The sequence below is a fragment of the Rhodnius prolixus genome, unplaced genomic scaffold (genome assembly GCF_049639745.1).
Source record: "Rhodnius prolixus isolate KJV_2025 unplaced genomic scaffold, Rpr scaffold_8, whole genome shotgun sequence".
Lineage (NCBI taxonomy): Eukaryota > Metazoa > Arthropoda > Insecta > Hemiptera > Reduviidae > Rhodnius > Rhodnius prolixus.
This window is the reverse complement of record NW_027411593.1, coordinates 15,121,502-15,138,434: the sequence shown is the minus strand read 5'-3', so window position 1 is coordinate 15,138,434 and position 16,933 is coordinate 15,121,502. Positions and strand designations below refer to the sequence as shown.

At 33.6% G+C, this 16,933-nt stretch overlaps 1 protein-coding gene across 6 annotated transcripts in view; it reads left to right on the top strand.

The window, feature by feature from the left end:
* Positions 1 to 16,933, top strand: part of SK (small conductance calcium-activated potassium channel) — a 636,287-nt gene that overhangs the window by 293,262 nt on the left and 326,092 nt on the right. Inside the window, exon 1 of one of the 6 annotated variants that reach the window (XM_074123010.1) lies at positions 7,947 to 8,087. The exons of the other annotated variants lie outside the window; for them this stretch is intronic. Within the exon in view, the coding sequence (XP_073979111.1) occupies positions 8,046 to 8,087 (42 nt within the window). The 5' untranslated portion in view covers positions 7,947 to 8,045. Of the gene's footprint in view, positions 1 to 7,946; positions 8,088 to 16,933 lie in introns of those variants that run through there. 6 annotated transcript variants of the gene reach the window in all.

The window sequence follows — 16,933 nt, the reverse complement described above, 5'->3', positions numbered from 1 at the left end:
AGACTCAAAGAAAAATGATCTGCTACAAAGATATTGTTGGGTTTCTGAATTCGAGATACAATTCACATTAGAGGATACTTAGTAAACAGGGTGAAAAAGAGTCGTTTCTGCAAGTCAATGTAAATATTCCTTGGCTCAATATTACTGACACATTTGAGATTCATAAACTATAATTATCCTACTATTTACGTTAAGGGTAAGAAATATAAGTTCAACCGTCCACTAATTGTTTTCCAGCAGAGACCCCTCTTTTCAAAGAGAACAGGGAGAGATTTGCCTATGCTACTGAATGTAATTTGGTCACTATCCACTCTGTAGATTCGGAGAAACAGATATTTTCTTTGTTGTAAGATGTTTAAGCAAGAGGTAGTGAATTCAAAATATTCCTAATATACAAATTATATCAACATTATCACCATTTTTATTAATTATGAGCATTTAATGTTTAAAAATCGTTGATAATTAAAAGTTTTTATTGAATATTAAAATGTTTGGCGAAAAGCCAATAGTTAAAAATTTGGGAAGGCGTGATTTGGTTGCTGCAGATCATAATGTATAAATATTACTGTAAAATACCAAAATAAAATGAATGATACAAAAGGGAAAACGTCTTTATTTGGAAATTACCAATAAAAATATCAATATTTGGATTTTATGCGTAGAAAACTGAAATAAACGTAATAAAAACAGAAATAAAACTATGTAAGCAGCCTCAAAATGCCTCCAAATAATTAACACTTAACTTCTGCACTAATCATGAAGTTGGCAGATCTTACTAACCGTTTATTGCAATAAATTTTACTTAGCTTGGGGCTCTTGTCTAATATCCTTTGAAATGTCTATTTAATTACAACTTAGGACTTAAATTCTGGAAGAGACATTTAGTAGCTTCTGTAAGGAGATAAGTCCTCGACTAGAGGAGGTATGCAAATTCTAGCACATATGTATGCCATTCAGTTGCCTGTTATCTTGGTTATAAGGAAAACAATAAAGTTGTCAGAGGAGCGCTAGCACACGCCTAAATTTAATAGTTTGGGTTGCTATAAATTTTGCACAATAGCTTCTTATACTTAAAGTGTGTAAAAGCTGTAAAATTGTCTGGAATTAATTTTCTTTAATTTTCTCTGGGATCTGAATGGTTAATAAGCAGTCAGTAAATCTTCACGAATATCCAATGAGATGAAAAAAACACAAGAGATTAGAAATTCAGAGGAATGACTTTCCCCGAATCACTCTTTCTACACTCTTCTAAACAGAAATTACCTAAACAATAGTAGCTGAAAATTGTTATTGAATTTTATAAAATACATCTTTACCAGTGCTTCCTAAAGTACTTTTTACGCAGGATATGAAATTTTTGCAAATGTTTGCCATTAATTTTATCTATTTATTTTTTATAAAACATCAATACAGCAACCACATCGAGTGGTGGATGTAATCGCTACTTCCCTTGAATTAAAGCAGTATGCCCGGGTGTCTTCCTTGACATATCTCAGGCATTCGACAGGGTATGGCACACGGGACTGCTTTATAAACTCAAACGCCTACTGTCTTCTACCTTTTACCTCATTCTTAAGTCTTATCTCTCCGACCGTTTCTTCCAAGTCAAACAAGGTTCTTCATCTTCTCTTATCCTTCCAATACTCGCTGGAGTTCCTCAAGGAAGCATTCTAGCCCCCTTACTTTATATTCTCTATACTGCCGACTTACCAACTCACTCGACTACAATTACTTTCACATTCGCCGACGACACTGCAATTCTTTCTCCTCATCTAGATCCTGTTATAGCATGCCGTGCACTCCAAACTCACCTCAATCTTCTCGAACCTTGGCTGCAAAAGTGGAGAATCAAAGTGAACGAATTGAAATCTAAATACATAGTATTCACTCTAAACAAGAAAACTCTCCCTCCTCTCTCCTTCCACAATACTTCTATACCAATCACTAACCAAGTACGATATCTCGGACTACATCTTGACAAACGACTAACGTGGAACCCCCACACGAGACTCAAACGAACTGACCTCAATCTGTGGTATAAAATGTTGAAAGACTACTTGACAGACGATCATAACTGACCCTGACGAACAAACGAACACTATATACCGCTCTACTTGCCCCAATATGGACGTACGGAATACAGCTCTACGGAAGCGCCAAAAAATCTAACATCAACCGACTCCAAACCTTACAGTCTAAAATCTTGAGAACAATAGTTAACGCTCCCTTCTACGTCTCCAATCATACTATACACTCTGATCTCAACATTCCTCTCGTTTCTGAAATAGCCCAAACTCGATACACAAAACTCCATTCAAATCTACACGATCACTACAACCCTCTGATCCACAACATGTCTACCACAACACTTCCTTCTAATCCACAGCGCAGACTAAAGCGGCGGTGGCCACGCGACCATCTCAACACAACGTCGACCTCCTAGGATGGTTGCTGTGTAAGCTTGCCAATCTGGCGAACTAACGGCTTCCATCACTGGATGGTCGTCGTTCACTCCAATCACGCCCTTGGCGCCCATGCATGTGCGCGTATGTGTATGGATATGCATATGCGAGCATGTGTATTTGCGCCATCCTTATCACTCATCTCTTTTGCTTATTGTACTGCATACAGTTGCAAAATAAATAAACAAATAAATAAAAAAAAAAAAAAAACCAATACAGCAACCATCAGTTAGCATCCTCCGGAAAAGCTAGTAATTAATTAAGAGTAACGCTACTTAAAACTCATGACTTCTAGCTTTCGATCAAACTAGAAAAACTAGTAAAACTTCATAGAAGTGTCAATAGGATGAAAAAATTATTGCTAGTTTCAGTCATTATAAACTTTATTCTGCCGAGTTTTCGACCTAGGTTGGTGGTTACAAATTTTGAAATTACCTCGAAACAGGTTGCCTTATATTGCCTTTCGAAGATTGAAAGCTCTTACCGACTGCCCTTCCATACCGTATAACTGGGCTCTACAACTGAAAAGTTATCTAGCTACTATCGGTAAAGAACATCTGTGGGACTGTGAGGACCATAATACCATTATAAAATGTAAAAAAGACTGTATTAGCGCATTTAGTAACCACTTGTTGAGCAAAGATATAGATTTTGTTATAAATTCAACTTTTAATTTGTTCTATAGAAATATTAGTTTATTGGGCGGCCAAGAAACGTACCTGGATTCAATTCCTCAAATCAGTCGAATCAGAATTATTTCTCAGATTAGACTAGCTTCAAAAAAATCTGTTCGATTATTTATTAATGGACTGAAATACACATTTTATCCTGAAAGACAATGTAAATTGTGTAATGAGGCTAGTTCTAAGGACGATCTTTGTCATTTCTTTACAGAATGTAAAATTTTAGATTGGCTGAGAAATAAATTCTTAGTTCATTTTCAAGAGGAGCAGGTTTCTAACTTGGTCCAATTTGAAAAATTATTGTGCGTAGATGATATCAAAGCAAACAGTATTTGTCAATTTACTATCGAGGGATTAAGAGTAAGATCAATATTATTGTAGGGCTTAAACATGTACTATTGTTGTCTCTCTTTTGTGCTTCTGTATTTGAATTATTCTCTGACATAACATTCATTTCTTCAAAATATCATTGTCATTTGTCTATATGTAAGATGCTGAAGATTTCTGTCATATTGTCTAAATAAGATTTCTTATACCCATATGTATTTTTTTGTGTGTAAAGTTCACTATATTTACAGGATTTCAAAGAACCCAGTTCTAGTGTCAGATTAATATTTTGTAATGTTGTTTCAGCTTTGTATGCTCACCCCCTTGCTATGGTGAAAAACTTGAAAGCAATAAAAATGTATTGTATTGTTTTCGACCTATGGACTAGGTCATCTTCAGGGCTAAATATACTGTTTTTACATCATTAGAAGGTTGGTGTGTCTCCTGTCTTATCTGTTCATGGACTGAATGACAAGACAGAAAACACATCAACCCTCTTAATGATATAAAAACAGTACATTATAAATAAAGTTTATAATGACTGAAACTGGCATTAATTTTTCATCCTATTGAAACTATGATTCAGTCACCAAAAATAATGAACAGTAATTCATAGAAGTGTGTTTAGATTTTAAATTTATCTTTTTGTTTCAATTTATACAAAGTATGTACAATTTTAAATTGAATTTTGAATTATTTTCTACAGAAATACTGCATGCAAAAATGGTCACAATTAATAGTAATTGTTGAAGGATGCCAGATAAGATTATTTAAAATGGGAAACTGTAAATGAAAATGGCAATAACTTATTCGCCAGATTCCCAGTGTAATGTTGAAATTTATACGGATTGAGGGACAGCGACAAAAAGCTAATATACCTTAAGTATACCTTTTTTTTTAACTTTGTTCTGGTATGAGCTTTTGTCATCTGGCATTCTAATGAAAAACAGTCTTTGTGATGAAAAGAAGTCCACATTGTTAGTAAGCACTTCTTTCATTGCTTTTTCATCAATGATAACTTCTGTGGTCTTCTGTGTCTCTTGCTGCTCTTGTTGCCTACCCGCCTTGAACAAGCTCTTATAATTAAATATGATTTACCACTTTTTGTTTTCTTTCTTCTTCTATTACTTTGTGGTTCTTTGTTGTACAAACAGTTGTAACCAACAAATGACAACTAATTTTTTTGTTGTTGTTGTGCATTCCTTTCATCGGGTGAATCTCCATAATAGGGACATTGTTTTTGTTGTTTGTTATCTGATGTTGGTAGTCACTTATCTCTTGCATAAAAACTCAAACATGAAAAACCTGTGAGAGATTGTGTTTTAGTACTCTTTAGCAAAGCTCTCATGCAAAATGTTATTCTTCTGTTTTTTGTTTTGTTTCTTTTTACCTTCGTTTATTTGTCCCAGAATCAGCATGTTGGCGTTTTAAGTAACAAAAACAGTGAACAATATTTGTTACAAACAAATGGAGAAGTTACAGATTGTTAAAATACTGGACCATTTAGTCACTCTCTTCAGAAGAGAAGAGATCTCGAAGCCACTATCATTTAAAGCGTCTTGTTGGGTTTTGGTGACTTGGATAATAAAAGGAATGTTAAGATCTGTTTGTACCGTCCGGTTAGAGACATAAAATGGAGCGTGTGCAACAGTTCGAAGTATTTTAGATTGAAGCGATTGAATTCTTTGGAGATGAATGCGTTCGGTTGAACCCTGCAGCTCAATTCCATAAGCCCAGATAGGTTTTAAAAATTGATGTATAAATTATAGACATTTGTTGTTAAGAGACCGCTTAGAACTACCGTCTAAGAATTTCTGAGTCGTCAAAAGTGTCTATTAAGTTCTATTGTAGCCCAAGGTAGCTGGCGACGTTCATTATTAGCAGAGCTATCAGGTTATAGAAGACTGGTGGAAGAGTAATGCGACGAAGAGTGAAGGTGATATTTAGAGACTTGGTTTCATTAAGCTTTGTAGCCCATCTCTTGAACCACTGCTCTAATGAGGAGAGATGAGATTGCAGATTTCTATGTGCTAGCACAGGATAATGGTTAGTGGACAGCAAGACGGGGCAAACTTCGTAAGCTAGAAGCATGGTGTTAGGATCAGTTGGTATGTCTGAAGTGTAAATGGAATAAAGAATGGAACCCAGAATGCTGCCCTGTGGAAGTCCAACGTCAATATTTAATTGGGGAGAAAGAAGACCCTATTTGCACTCTGAAGTATCTGCCGGACAATTAAAATTTTATGATTAAATAAAACGTGGCAGGTAAAATATTCTTAAGCTTTCACAAAAGACCTGTTTGCCATTCTCTTTCGAAGGCCCTCCTTCTGTACATCGAGGAAAACCCCCGAGCTGCACACCTTTTTTGTCAAGAATGGACGTTATAATGTCCACAACATAATGAAATTGCTGTACAGTAGCGTGGTGACGTAATTTTTCCAAATTAAATATATGTAATTTAAAATGTACATGAAAATTCAAGCCAGGCAATGTCACAAATTTTATAGCCCTTATGTTTTCAGAATTGGTTGTAAGTTCTACTGTTATATTATTCACGTGTTTTAGATTTTATAGCAAATACTGAAACGTGAGATTCTGGGTAATACTGTGCTTACGTTTGAATTTTTTTTTTTTAATTTTATTGAGCTAACTTTTTTCTAGAGTAAGCTGTTACACAATTTAAGCAAGAGGAAAGATTTCTTTAGTATGGTAGCTCTGTTTTAATAATTAAACTTACCAAAGGGAATCCAAATGGCCATATAGAAACAGGAATAAAATGATTGGGCATCTTCTTCTTGATCAAATTATTGTAATTACTTTTTTTCACCAGTGCTACATCCAACTTGGGACAGGCATTAATCATCTTCAAGTTTATTTTACAGAGTTGTACATGGCTGGCAAGAGCTAGAAAAGTGGCTTTCAACTTGTTTTTACTTTGTACAGATTCCGATTTCAAATGATAAATTTGAAAATATAGGGATTGTTTTTTCTAAAATATATCGACAGTGGACAGCATGGAATTCTAACTATGCATAGAATATAAGTTATTATGTTGTTTGACACACTAGAATTAAAAGACAAAACGTGCGAAACTGCTTTACAGACTTCTTGGACGACTCCAAATTACCCGTTGAACTCCAAACGCTTAATATACAACTACTATCCTCAAACCTGTGTGGACTTACGGACTAGAGCTGTGGGGTTCAGCCAAACATACAAACAAACGGAGTGTACAAGACATTTCAGTCAAAACTCCTCCGACAAGATAGCTGACGCTCCTTTCTACGGTGACTAACCTCACTCTTCACAACGACCTCAACATTCCCCTTCATAGACCAACTCGCCAAGACTGAATATCAAAAATTCCATACTAATCTCTCGACTAGCTCTAATCCTCTTGTACTGTCTCTCGCTTCCTCTGACATCCCTAATACTCCTCGCCGACTGAATCGCCAGTGGCTCCGCGATTTCCTTTCAGTCTGAAGGCCTAAACGACATTATTCTCCCATCTCTCCTCTCTCATATATGTAGAGAGTGCTACCGCTGGATAGCTTCTCTCCTCCTGCTCTCCTTCAGTTCATTACTCTCTCCATATTTACTGATTGTATGCAATGTATACAGATTGTAAATTACAAATAACTTAAAAAATATATATATTTTTGAAGCCATGGGAAAAAAAGTCACCTCATAGAATTTTATTTCACACTAGTTCAGTGATATGTTCTAGGTAATTGTTAGTGTCAGTGTTTGCATTTATACATACAATATATTTATAGTATGTGTTAGAGGGAGGTAAGAAGATAGTATTATTATTATTGTACGTCCTTGAATATATGAGAGCTAAGTGGGAAAAACCCTCTCTCGGCTCCCGAACAAGGAGGAGGAAGACAGCTAAAGCTTTAGCTGTAAGAGCTAAGGGAGTGCGACTGCGCACAAGAGGGGCGGCAGAGTGAGGAAGTGCGAGAGGCGGCGCGCGAGAGATGTAGAGCGGGAGGAAGCACCGGGTCAGTAGTCGAGGACTGGGGACCTAGCGCCAGACGACGCCCTCATCAAGTCCCCCGGATGATATGTGTTTCTTTTTTTTACGCCTTCCATAAAAAAAAATAATAAACCAAAATAAATATATTCATGTAATTAAACTAAATCAGATAAATAATTAAAAATATATATTGCAAAAAAAAAAAATATCATTCGAGTCCATTAAAAATAAAATAAATAAACCCCCCAAAAAAATTCGGTTCGCGTTTAATATTAAAGCTGGGCAAGAATGGGTGAAGCAGTGTTCGGCAGACTTACTTTGCCGTTAACAGAAGTTTGGCCGTGCAGTAATAATAATAGCAATACCACAAATATCAACAACAGATTATATGATAATGATGAAAATGTAGAAAGACCAAATCATCAAACTTCACCATCAATAATCAGGCCTGTGAACACCATCACCACCACCAACATTGCCGCAAGTAATGAGTGTCCATTATTTGAAGAGGATTATGTTGATGAAGATGTTTACGGATATTGTAAAGAGTCGACATCCATAGTCAGCCAAGGCAACATGAATCTGTGGTAGTCCATGCTAGTCTTCTTCTTAAACTCTAGCTTCATTCCTGCTAAGGTAATCCATTTTAAGATATTTTATTTTTTTTAATCCGTACAAAAATTATGGCTAATCCATTACCTTGTTTTGGTCCCTTTGAAGGGTGAAAAACAAATTTAAAAATTCATTACAACTTTGAACAATAATAAAACATTGTAAATGAATCTACTGCCTCTAAAAAGGTCCACCTTTGCTGTTAGATTATCAGATAATTTGATAACCAAAAGGTGATATGAATACTTATCAGGACTCCAGTTCAATAACAGTTATCACTTCATTATCACCTACCTTTTTTTTCAACCCTCATTAGCAAACAAAAAGCATTTAAAGATATTAAATAATATTGTAGCGAGGAAAAACCCCTAAATTTCCTAATTTTCCTTTAAAAACAAAACAAAAGTCAAACCAATTGAACATTCGCATCCCCAGTAGTTCTATTAAAATCATTTTCATTATCACGATTCACATTCAGTCCATTTATTTACTAATTAAGTGAACATTTTGCGTTTGATAAGTTACTAGAATTTTATTTCCACTCTAGACACCACTGCTTTATTTATCTGGGGAAAAAAACCGCTAACAAACTATGTTACAAACTAAAATCATTCATATCTTGTTTAATTAACCTTACTCTGATCGAACGCATACCTACACAGTTTGTTAACAAACTTCCTTCAATTTTTTTTGTAATTTTTCCCTTCCCTTGATGTTACCATAATTATTTAAACAAATCTAGTCACTAAAAAAAATCAGGCAAAATACAACTTCCCTGTAGTATAAGGACCACCACGGTAATAGTATATTATTCTTTAAAACATAATATAGTTGTGCAGAAAACAAAGTGTCACTTTTTGCCCCTCCCTTAAACATTCAAACTCTCGAAGCTTATAATCAATACGAATGGAATCATCAATGTTAAAAAACTATTTCTGTTAGAATTACACTCTCCTCGGCCCCCTTTTTTTATTGACGTAGTTATTTTTTTTCTCTTATTTTTTGTCCCAAGTCCTTTAAGTTCGTGATATTTATGCATTAGTAATGGATTATCAATTCTATTTTGGGACATTACTTGTCTTCTTTTTTTTTTAATTTCACTGAAAAATAGTTTTTAATTATACTCATAACAAAACAAAGGTCCATAATTTCAGCTTAAATTTAAATTTAAATATTAATTTTTTTTTCTAAATAAAATAAAAATAAACTTATGGCGCACCATTTCAAAAAAAAAAAATCAAAAGAAAGGGAAATCATTGTTTCCCTTGTTGGCATGCTTCTGGATTCAAAGATTTTTTGTTTAACTTCCTCATTGGAGTTTCGAATTTGAATTTACCCGTAAGAGTTTTGTATACATATTCGTAAAGACATAAATCTCTATCTAAAAATGCCATTGAAATGTCTAGAATTGATATGAAATAATATCGCTTTTGAATGAATAAGCAGTTATAAAAGGAAAAGATCGTTTTTTGATGTTCATTCGAGCCTTTAATCCGATTCTTTTAGAAATACTTAATAATCCGATTCTTTTAGAAATACTTAATAATCCGATTCTTTTAGAAATACTTAATAATCCGATTCTTTTAGAAATACTTAATAATCCGATTCTTTTAGAAATACTTAATAATCCGATTCTTTTAGAAATACTTAATAATCCGATTCTTTTAGAAATACTTAATAATCCGATTCTTTTAGAAATACTTAATAATCCGATTCTTTGAGAAATACTTAATAATCCGATTCTTTGAGAAATATCAAGTTAATAATTTTTTCTGGTAAATTTTCGTACGTTGAACTGCGATGTTTACACATTCAACCAATCTATGTTTTCCTTTGCTTCAAAAAACTTGTCATTTCTAAATACCATTTAGCAAATCTGGAAAGATCATTTCGTGTTGCCAAGAGAACGTAAAATCTTGAAATAATTTCATGTTTAAATAATGCACATCTACTTCTGCTACTATTTAGATTTCTAATATACTTTCAGACTATTATTTATTTTTATAATTTCTTTGTGGACATACCTAAATTTCTTTGGACTTTTTCAAAACTACAGTAATTTTCTCCTGACTGAAAAACTAATTTTTAATTAACCCAAAAAAGAATCTTTTATACTTTGCTTTTGGCTCAATTCATACTACACAGATTCTAATACAATGTGAACACCATTCCTCAATTCCCCAGATAGTGCAGTTTTATAATCCCCTCAAAATGGCTTTATAGTTTTGGATAACAAGTTTATTTCTGATAGTCGGATATTATGCGCGAATATTAAGAAATTCTCAATTACCTTGCGTAAGATTCCTCAATTTTCTGTATTATTTCTACCTTTAAGTCTCTACCTTAGGCAATAGGGATAGACAAGGTGTTGAACAGAACTGTAGCTCGCACATATAACTCTATTATTTATTCATGGTCCAAAAGGATGGATGTTATATTTCTGTGGCTATTTAAGGTCCTGCCTTTTGCCTATTTGTTTCTTTTCACTTTCAATTTATTTATTTCACAAGGAGATAAGGCTCCAAAATTCTTTTTGTTTCAACTTAATTCGTGCTCAATTAACTTACCATAACTTGAAATAAATGAGCATATATATATTGCTTCTAACTTGTTAAAATAAACCAAAAATTATTCATTAAAAAAATAAAATAAATAAAAACAAAACAATCAGTTAGTCTTTACAAGAACAAAAATAACAATAGTTTAATTGAACAATAGTTTAATTGAACAATAGTTTAATTGAACAATAGTTTAATTGAACAATAGTTTAATTGAACAATAGTTTAATTGAACAATAGTTTAATTGAACAATAGTTTAATTGAACAATAGTTTAATTGAACAATAGTTTAATTGAACAATAGTTTAATTGAACAATAGTTTAATTGAACAATAGTTTAATTGAACAATAGTTTAATTGAACAATAGTTTAATTGAACAATAGTTTAATTGAACAATAGTTTAATTGAACAATAGTTTAATTTTTACCTACCATTTCTCATCCAAGCTTTACATAGCCTTGGGACTAATCAGGTGCGATACTCGTGAAGTGAATCTATCCAATCAAGACTCGGGAATCTTACCTTTAGCGGCCACAAACCAAATGCAAAGAGTCTTTTGACATATCTATGTACATACATATGTCCGGTTCTCGAACGTGGTTGGCCTTTCAGTATTCTCCCTTAATTGTACAATCTCCGATTGTAAGTTCAAATAATTGTTGATTGAAACGATCTCAAAACGGATATTTCCAAGGTTAACCCAATTTAAAAAATTTAACATAATCGCAATTCTTACCATAATCTAGAAAGTGAAAGTTATGCGATAAAAATGATTAATTATAGTAATATTTGTGGTTAATTAATTTTGGACAAAAGTTCATTAAATGATTCTCGTGATTGTATCTAAATCAAATATCAAATTTGATTTTTCCGTGATTTTTTCCGTTTTTCAATTAAGTTTGGCCCTCCGTTTCTCGTACTTCACTCATTTACTTAGAGAAGCAATTTGTAAATAGTAAGAGATGGTAAAAACATTTTCTAAAAGTAAGGGGACCTCATAAGTGTTTCTCTTATAAAAACTCGCGTCAGAAATTTACATGAACACAGTACTTCCTCTTTAGAATGCTAAGAGAAGTGAAAAATACTGGCGTTGTATATTTTTAATTTTTTATTATTAGACAAGTATCGAAACTGAAAAAGCAGAAAAAGAGATCAAGTAAAGCTGCTGCTCCTAACGAACCAACAAAATTGTATTTCCATTCTATCTGGTTAACGAATCTGAGGCCAGAACATAATGCAAGATCCCTAGGGATATTGTAATGGAATAACAAGTTTATGCTTACTTGTTACTTTTGTGTGATTGAGTGTGGTTTTTTTTTTTGCCTCTTTCATTTACCTTCTAATAATGTTCACCAAAACAGCGTTTGGCTCATTCTTTCTCGAGGGAATTTTCTAAAAAGTATTCTTCTAAGAATACTGTTTTGAAAATCGATATCTCTTTTTTTCAACAATGTGAACAAATACTTGTTCTTCTTCTCCTGCAATCTAGGACTCCTTGGGTCACGAAGTTTCTTGTCTTCCAACTTAAGACCCCAGCTGCCTTTATTTCTTCAAAACGCGCTGTGATGGCCACAAACATCTACATCATAGGTTCTACCTCCTAGATGTCCTTCATATTATTTCTTACAGTCTAGTTTTCCTCCGTCCGATGAACTGAACCACCTTGGCCATCTTACCCCAATTAACCCAACAAGATTAAGTTCATCTAAGAGTTTTCTCTATAGTTAGTTCTTTAGTCCTTAAATTTTGTATGAAAACTTTTCACTTCCAACATTTTCAACCTCGCCGTGCATCGTTCAGGATTGATCTAGTCAGGATCGCCTTGAAATTCAAAATGGTTGCATGCATGAAGTCCTCTCTGTTTCATAGCGTTTTTAAGAATTGCCGCATACCATATACTGCTAGGAGTAATCAACATAACAAAGGAAATACTTGAAAAAATAAGCCCCTAAAGCAGAAACTTTAGTTAACACTTAGTAGCGACCAAAATCCAATTTCGTTACTTATATTCTGGATTTTGTTCCTGTGTTAGCCACCGACCGGATTTGATCGGCAGTCGGCCCCTTTAGCTTCAGTTTGACAGCTCAATGTTCATCAAGATATGCTGAATATGGATGAGCATGTATACTGGGTTTGAACAAAGGATTAGCAAGCTATACAAAAAATCTTTTTATTATTTAAAAAAAAAATATCTTTTTCAGATTTGTTTTCTATAAAATCTTCTATTGTTGATAAAAATCAATTTTCAAAAAGTCTAATATGTTTATTAATTTCTTACAATGTAAAATAAAATATCATTCAGTTGCGAAATTGGGAAAAATCTTAGCCTTCAAGGAAGTGGGTTCATAGCCCTTAATAGAAGTACGCTGAGCGTACAGAAGTTAGCCGAAAATTCTTCTTGAGAAGGTAATTCAAGAAAGAATGAAACAAGGTTACCTTGGGTCATACAAGAAGCTAAATTAGTATGGCAGAAAGGGCGGTAGAAGTCCTTTGAAGTAACATTATAGTAGGCCTTTGAACTAAGTTATAAAAACAATATACGCAATAGCCCAAAGGGAACTAAAAGGACATGCTTTGAGAGTGACTTAAGTCCAAACTGTCGTGCTTTTCCACATTTATATCGCTAATATTCGCTACTAGTAGTATTACGATTACGCGTCACTGAAATTTAACAATTCTTTAAAAGAAAAATTCCCCTTCTGCAGTATCAATTTGGTGATGATAGTACAGAAATTTAGTACCTTCAAATGCTACGTGACTTCCCAAACAAACAGTTGTTGAAACCCCGATCTCCAAAGATAAAACAAATGATAGTAAAAGAAAATACTGTTTCATTCCCAAGTGAAATAACATAGAATTCCTGACTCTTCTTAGTTACTAGCACTAAATCAGGATGCGAGAAGTTGAAATGAAGGGGAATATTGAAAGAAAAACTTGTGTAACTTATAATTAAACATATTTTCGCATGCCAAACGTTGTAACACTGATACAGCAGGTAATAAGTTTGTATAATTACAGATATTAACAGTTACTTGCCTACTAAAATAAATATACTTACATAAATGATGTGATCAAAGACCCAAGATCTTGTGATAAAGTTTGAGATCAAGGTAAGAAATTTTGAATAGAACACTCTGTGTAATATCCTTATAAAGGTACCTAATTAACAAGGAGCAATGAAAAAGAACTAATTAAGTATTCATCAAAGTGGGTTATTTATAACTATCTTTCAACAATTTCATAGTAACTTCTAGACTAGAATATGATTTAATTCCAAATCTAACTTTGTCTCTATTAGTTTCTCTTTTCCCAGACAACTAATTGGTCAGTTTCAAATCTTTAGGAATTAATTTCAATACCTGGCTACCTCTTTATGAATTGTCAGTGTTCCCAGGGATTGATGATGTTCTAGGTTATAAAAGCAGTTTATTTATTTACATAAAGATGATTATTAAACATATTTAATTAAAAAACTGTATCGATACATTTCTATGGTAAATTGTAAAAATTCTAAAGTATGAGGAGAATATTTATGAAATGAAAATAATAATAGGAACAATTAGGAAACAACAACAACAACAACTAAAAAAAAGAATAGTAAACAGTTTTATAGATCAACAATGAACCGGCACGAGTACAAATGGAGAGCTAAAATTAGTAGCAGATCCTGGTAGCGATGCCAATTCTAAATTACGAGAGAAAGGTAGTTCTGATGGCTGACTATGATTTATTAAGCCAAGCTCAAATTTTCTCTATTTTTAAGGTATATGAATGAGAAAAAGAGATGATTCTTTTCAAAAAAGGTTGTTCTTGCAACAGTGTTTTCCTTGGAACAGATTACTCTCAAAATTCTCAAATTTTAATGGGACTTCAAGATACAAGGAAGAAAACCCATTCATATTTCTGTAAAATCAAATTCTGTTTGAGGCAACTGAAGACCATAACTTTGCTTTACAGTTGATGCTCTTTTCTAACTAAGACATTAATCTATTTAGTTATTTTTCTCAGGTCTTTTTCTGCCGTTAGGTTTAGGATACATATAACAAAGCTACTATTTCCATCTCTCCTTGCTGAGATATTGGCATTTTGCTGAATAAATTCCAGCCTTAAGAAGCTGCCGCTTTGTCTGCATTTTTTTCATCCCTCTTGGCAAGGTATTGAAAATTTTTGTTGAAATACTCTCCTTTGAAATATGTCAACTGGTCTTTAAATGGAAAGAAATTACTACTGGCCAGTTTTTGGATCCCCAATTCGCTACCATGTTCAGCTATTTTCAACTATTTATTTCCTATAACCTGAAGAAGTCTCCCTTTTCTGAGCTATGGTCCTGTTGATACTGATTTTTTTGAATGACTAATTTTAAATTTAAACTAGGTCGTAGGTTATTACTTGACGTGGAATTAATTATTTATTGAATTGACAGCCATCAGCCTGAATATTTTCATTGAAACGATAATCAAGGTGATGTTTTAACTGAAATGAGAATCAAGATGCCATTTTCACTTAAAAAATAATCTGCTTTACATTCTCATCTCCTAACTTCACCCTTAAATTGTAATATCAATGCTTTTATATTGCAACATTGCTCCCTTTGTTTATCATTCCGTTTTTGAGATTGTACTGGGGTTTGTCAGTGTCCAAGGAAACGTTTCCTTAGCATTGTTGAGGTTGGACAGATTGTTGCCCAAATCAGTTACAGAAAAAAAAAAAACATATTAGATTCATATCCGCCCATAGTCTGTTAGCACAGTACCTACACTTCACTGGGGCCATCTAAATAGTCCCTCTATAACGACGAGAGTCAATAAATGCTGCAGTGTTGACAGAATGTTATCCTCTTGGGGATTTCTCTTTTCTGAGCTAGTAGCGGACATTCTAACAACTGTGTTGCTAGTAGGGAAATGATGCATTGTTTGTAAAAAAATAAAATAAAAATGCATTTTCTCATTTTGGTACCAAATGTTCCTTCTAATATTAAGGCGTAGTCTTAATAAACGTTACCTAAAATGAGATTATTTTTATTAAATTCTTCTATTTAGAACAGTGCTTCTTATCCGGTGTTCCGCGGAACACTGGTGTTCCGTGAATATGGTCCAAGTGTTCCGCGAAATTTCAATTTTAAATGTATTGAAAATTAGAAACTTAGGAAAGATTGAAAACAAAAAATCGTTCCTTTTTTTTTAAATTTGAATTTTCTACTACCAAAGCTGGCCTATCTTTTTAAGTCATAGTCTTTTACAGCATTTTTCCAGTGGAAGTGGATGGGCAAAATCGTTCATTTTCTTTTTAATTTTAATTAATACATATAAGTCAGCTGACTGCTCTAATGTAAGCAAGACGCGATTACTTATTGTGCTTATTGAAATTAAAAGTTTTTGGTGATTCATGGACTATTTGTGCCGATTTTTGGTAAGTAAGTACCTTACCTTAAGTGGTACTTGTTTCTAAAACATTCTCCGGTACATTGTGTTCGGAAGTTTGTTTTTTTCCTTCTTTTCCTATTGTGACAATTTATTAACAATATTATTAGCTTTTATTATGTGACATTTATTATTTTTAGTGAGTATTTCGGTTTTAGGATCTAATAAATTATAATAGCAGTAGTACTTATTTCAAAAAGTTAAAAAGTAATTGTACAAATTTAACCTGGACAGTAACTTTAATTATTTTGTTTATAATTATAATCATATGTTAAATTGTAAATATTATTATTAGTGTTAAGCAGTGTACATACGCATTTAGTTCGCTTTTCTTTTTTGTTTATTAACTTTTTATTACTCTCTTTCTGTTTATATTGTTATTCTCTTATTTATTTCTCTTTCACGATGAGCAATTCTAGTGACCGCACAGTAATAGCTACCTCCACGGACAACGAGTCCACTACCTCCACTTCTTACAAAAGGAACTATCCTTCCGGTGTCTCCCCCAAAAAAATCAAAAAAACCAAAAGTTCACGGAACGCCTCTGCCAAGAAGAGTCCTCAGTGCCCCATGCGCACTGCAACCTGCACTGCGGATCAACCGCAAAACCCTCCTGTTTTTGTTCAGCCAGCAACGCCCCTCGCTCAGAAACCTGAAGTCTCAGCGACCGTAACAGCTCCTCCAGGAGTTCTAACCAACAATCCCTTCGCTTCTTTGGCTGATCTACAGGACATGGAGACTGCAGCGCCCGCCTCAATACCTGTCCACAAGTCACCTCCTATTTACGTAAAAAACCTCAATCAGTACACTGTTTTATGCTCTGCATTATCGCAACTCGTGGGAAGAGATACCTTTATATGCAAAGCAAGAATCACGGATCTAGTCATACAC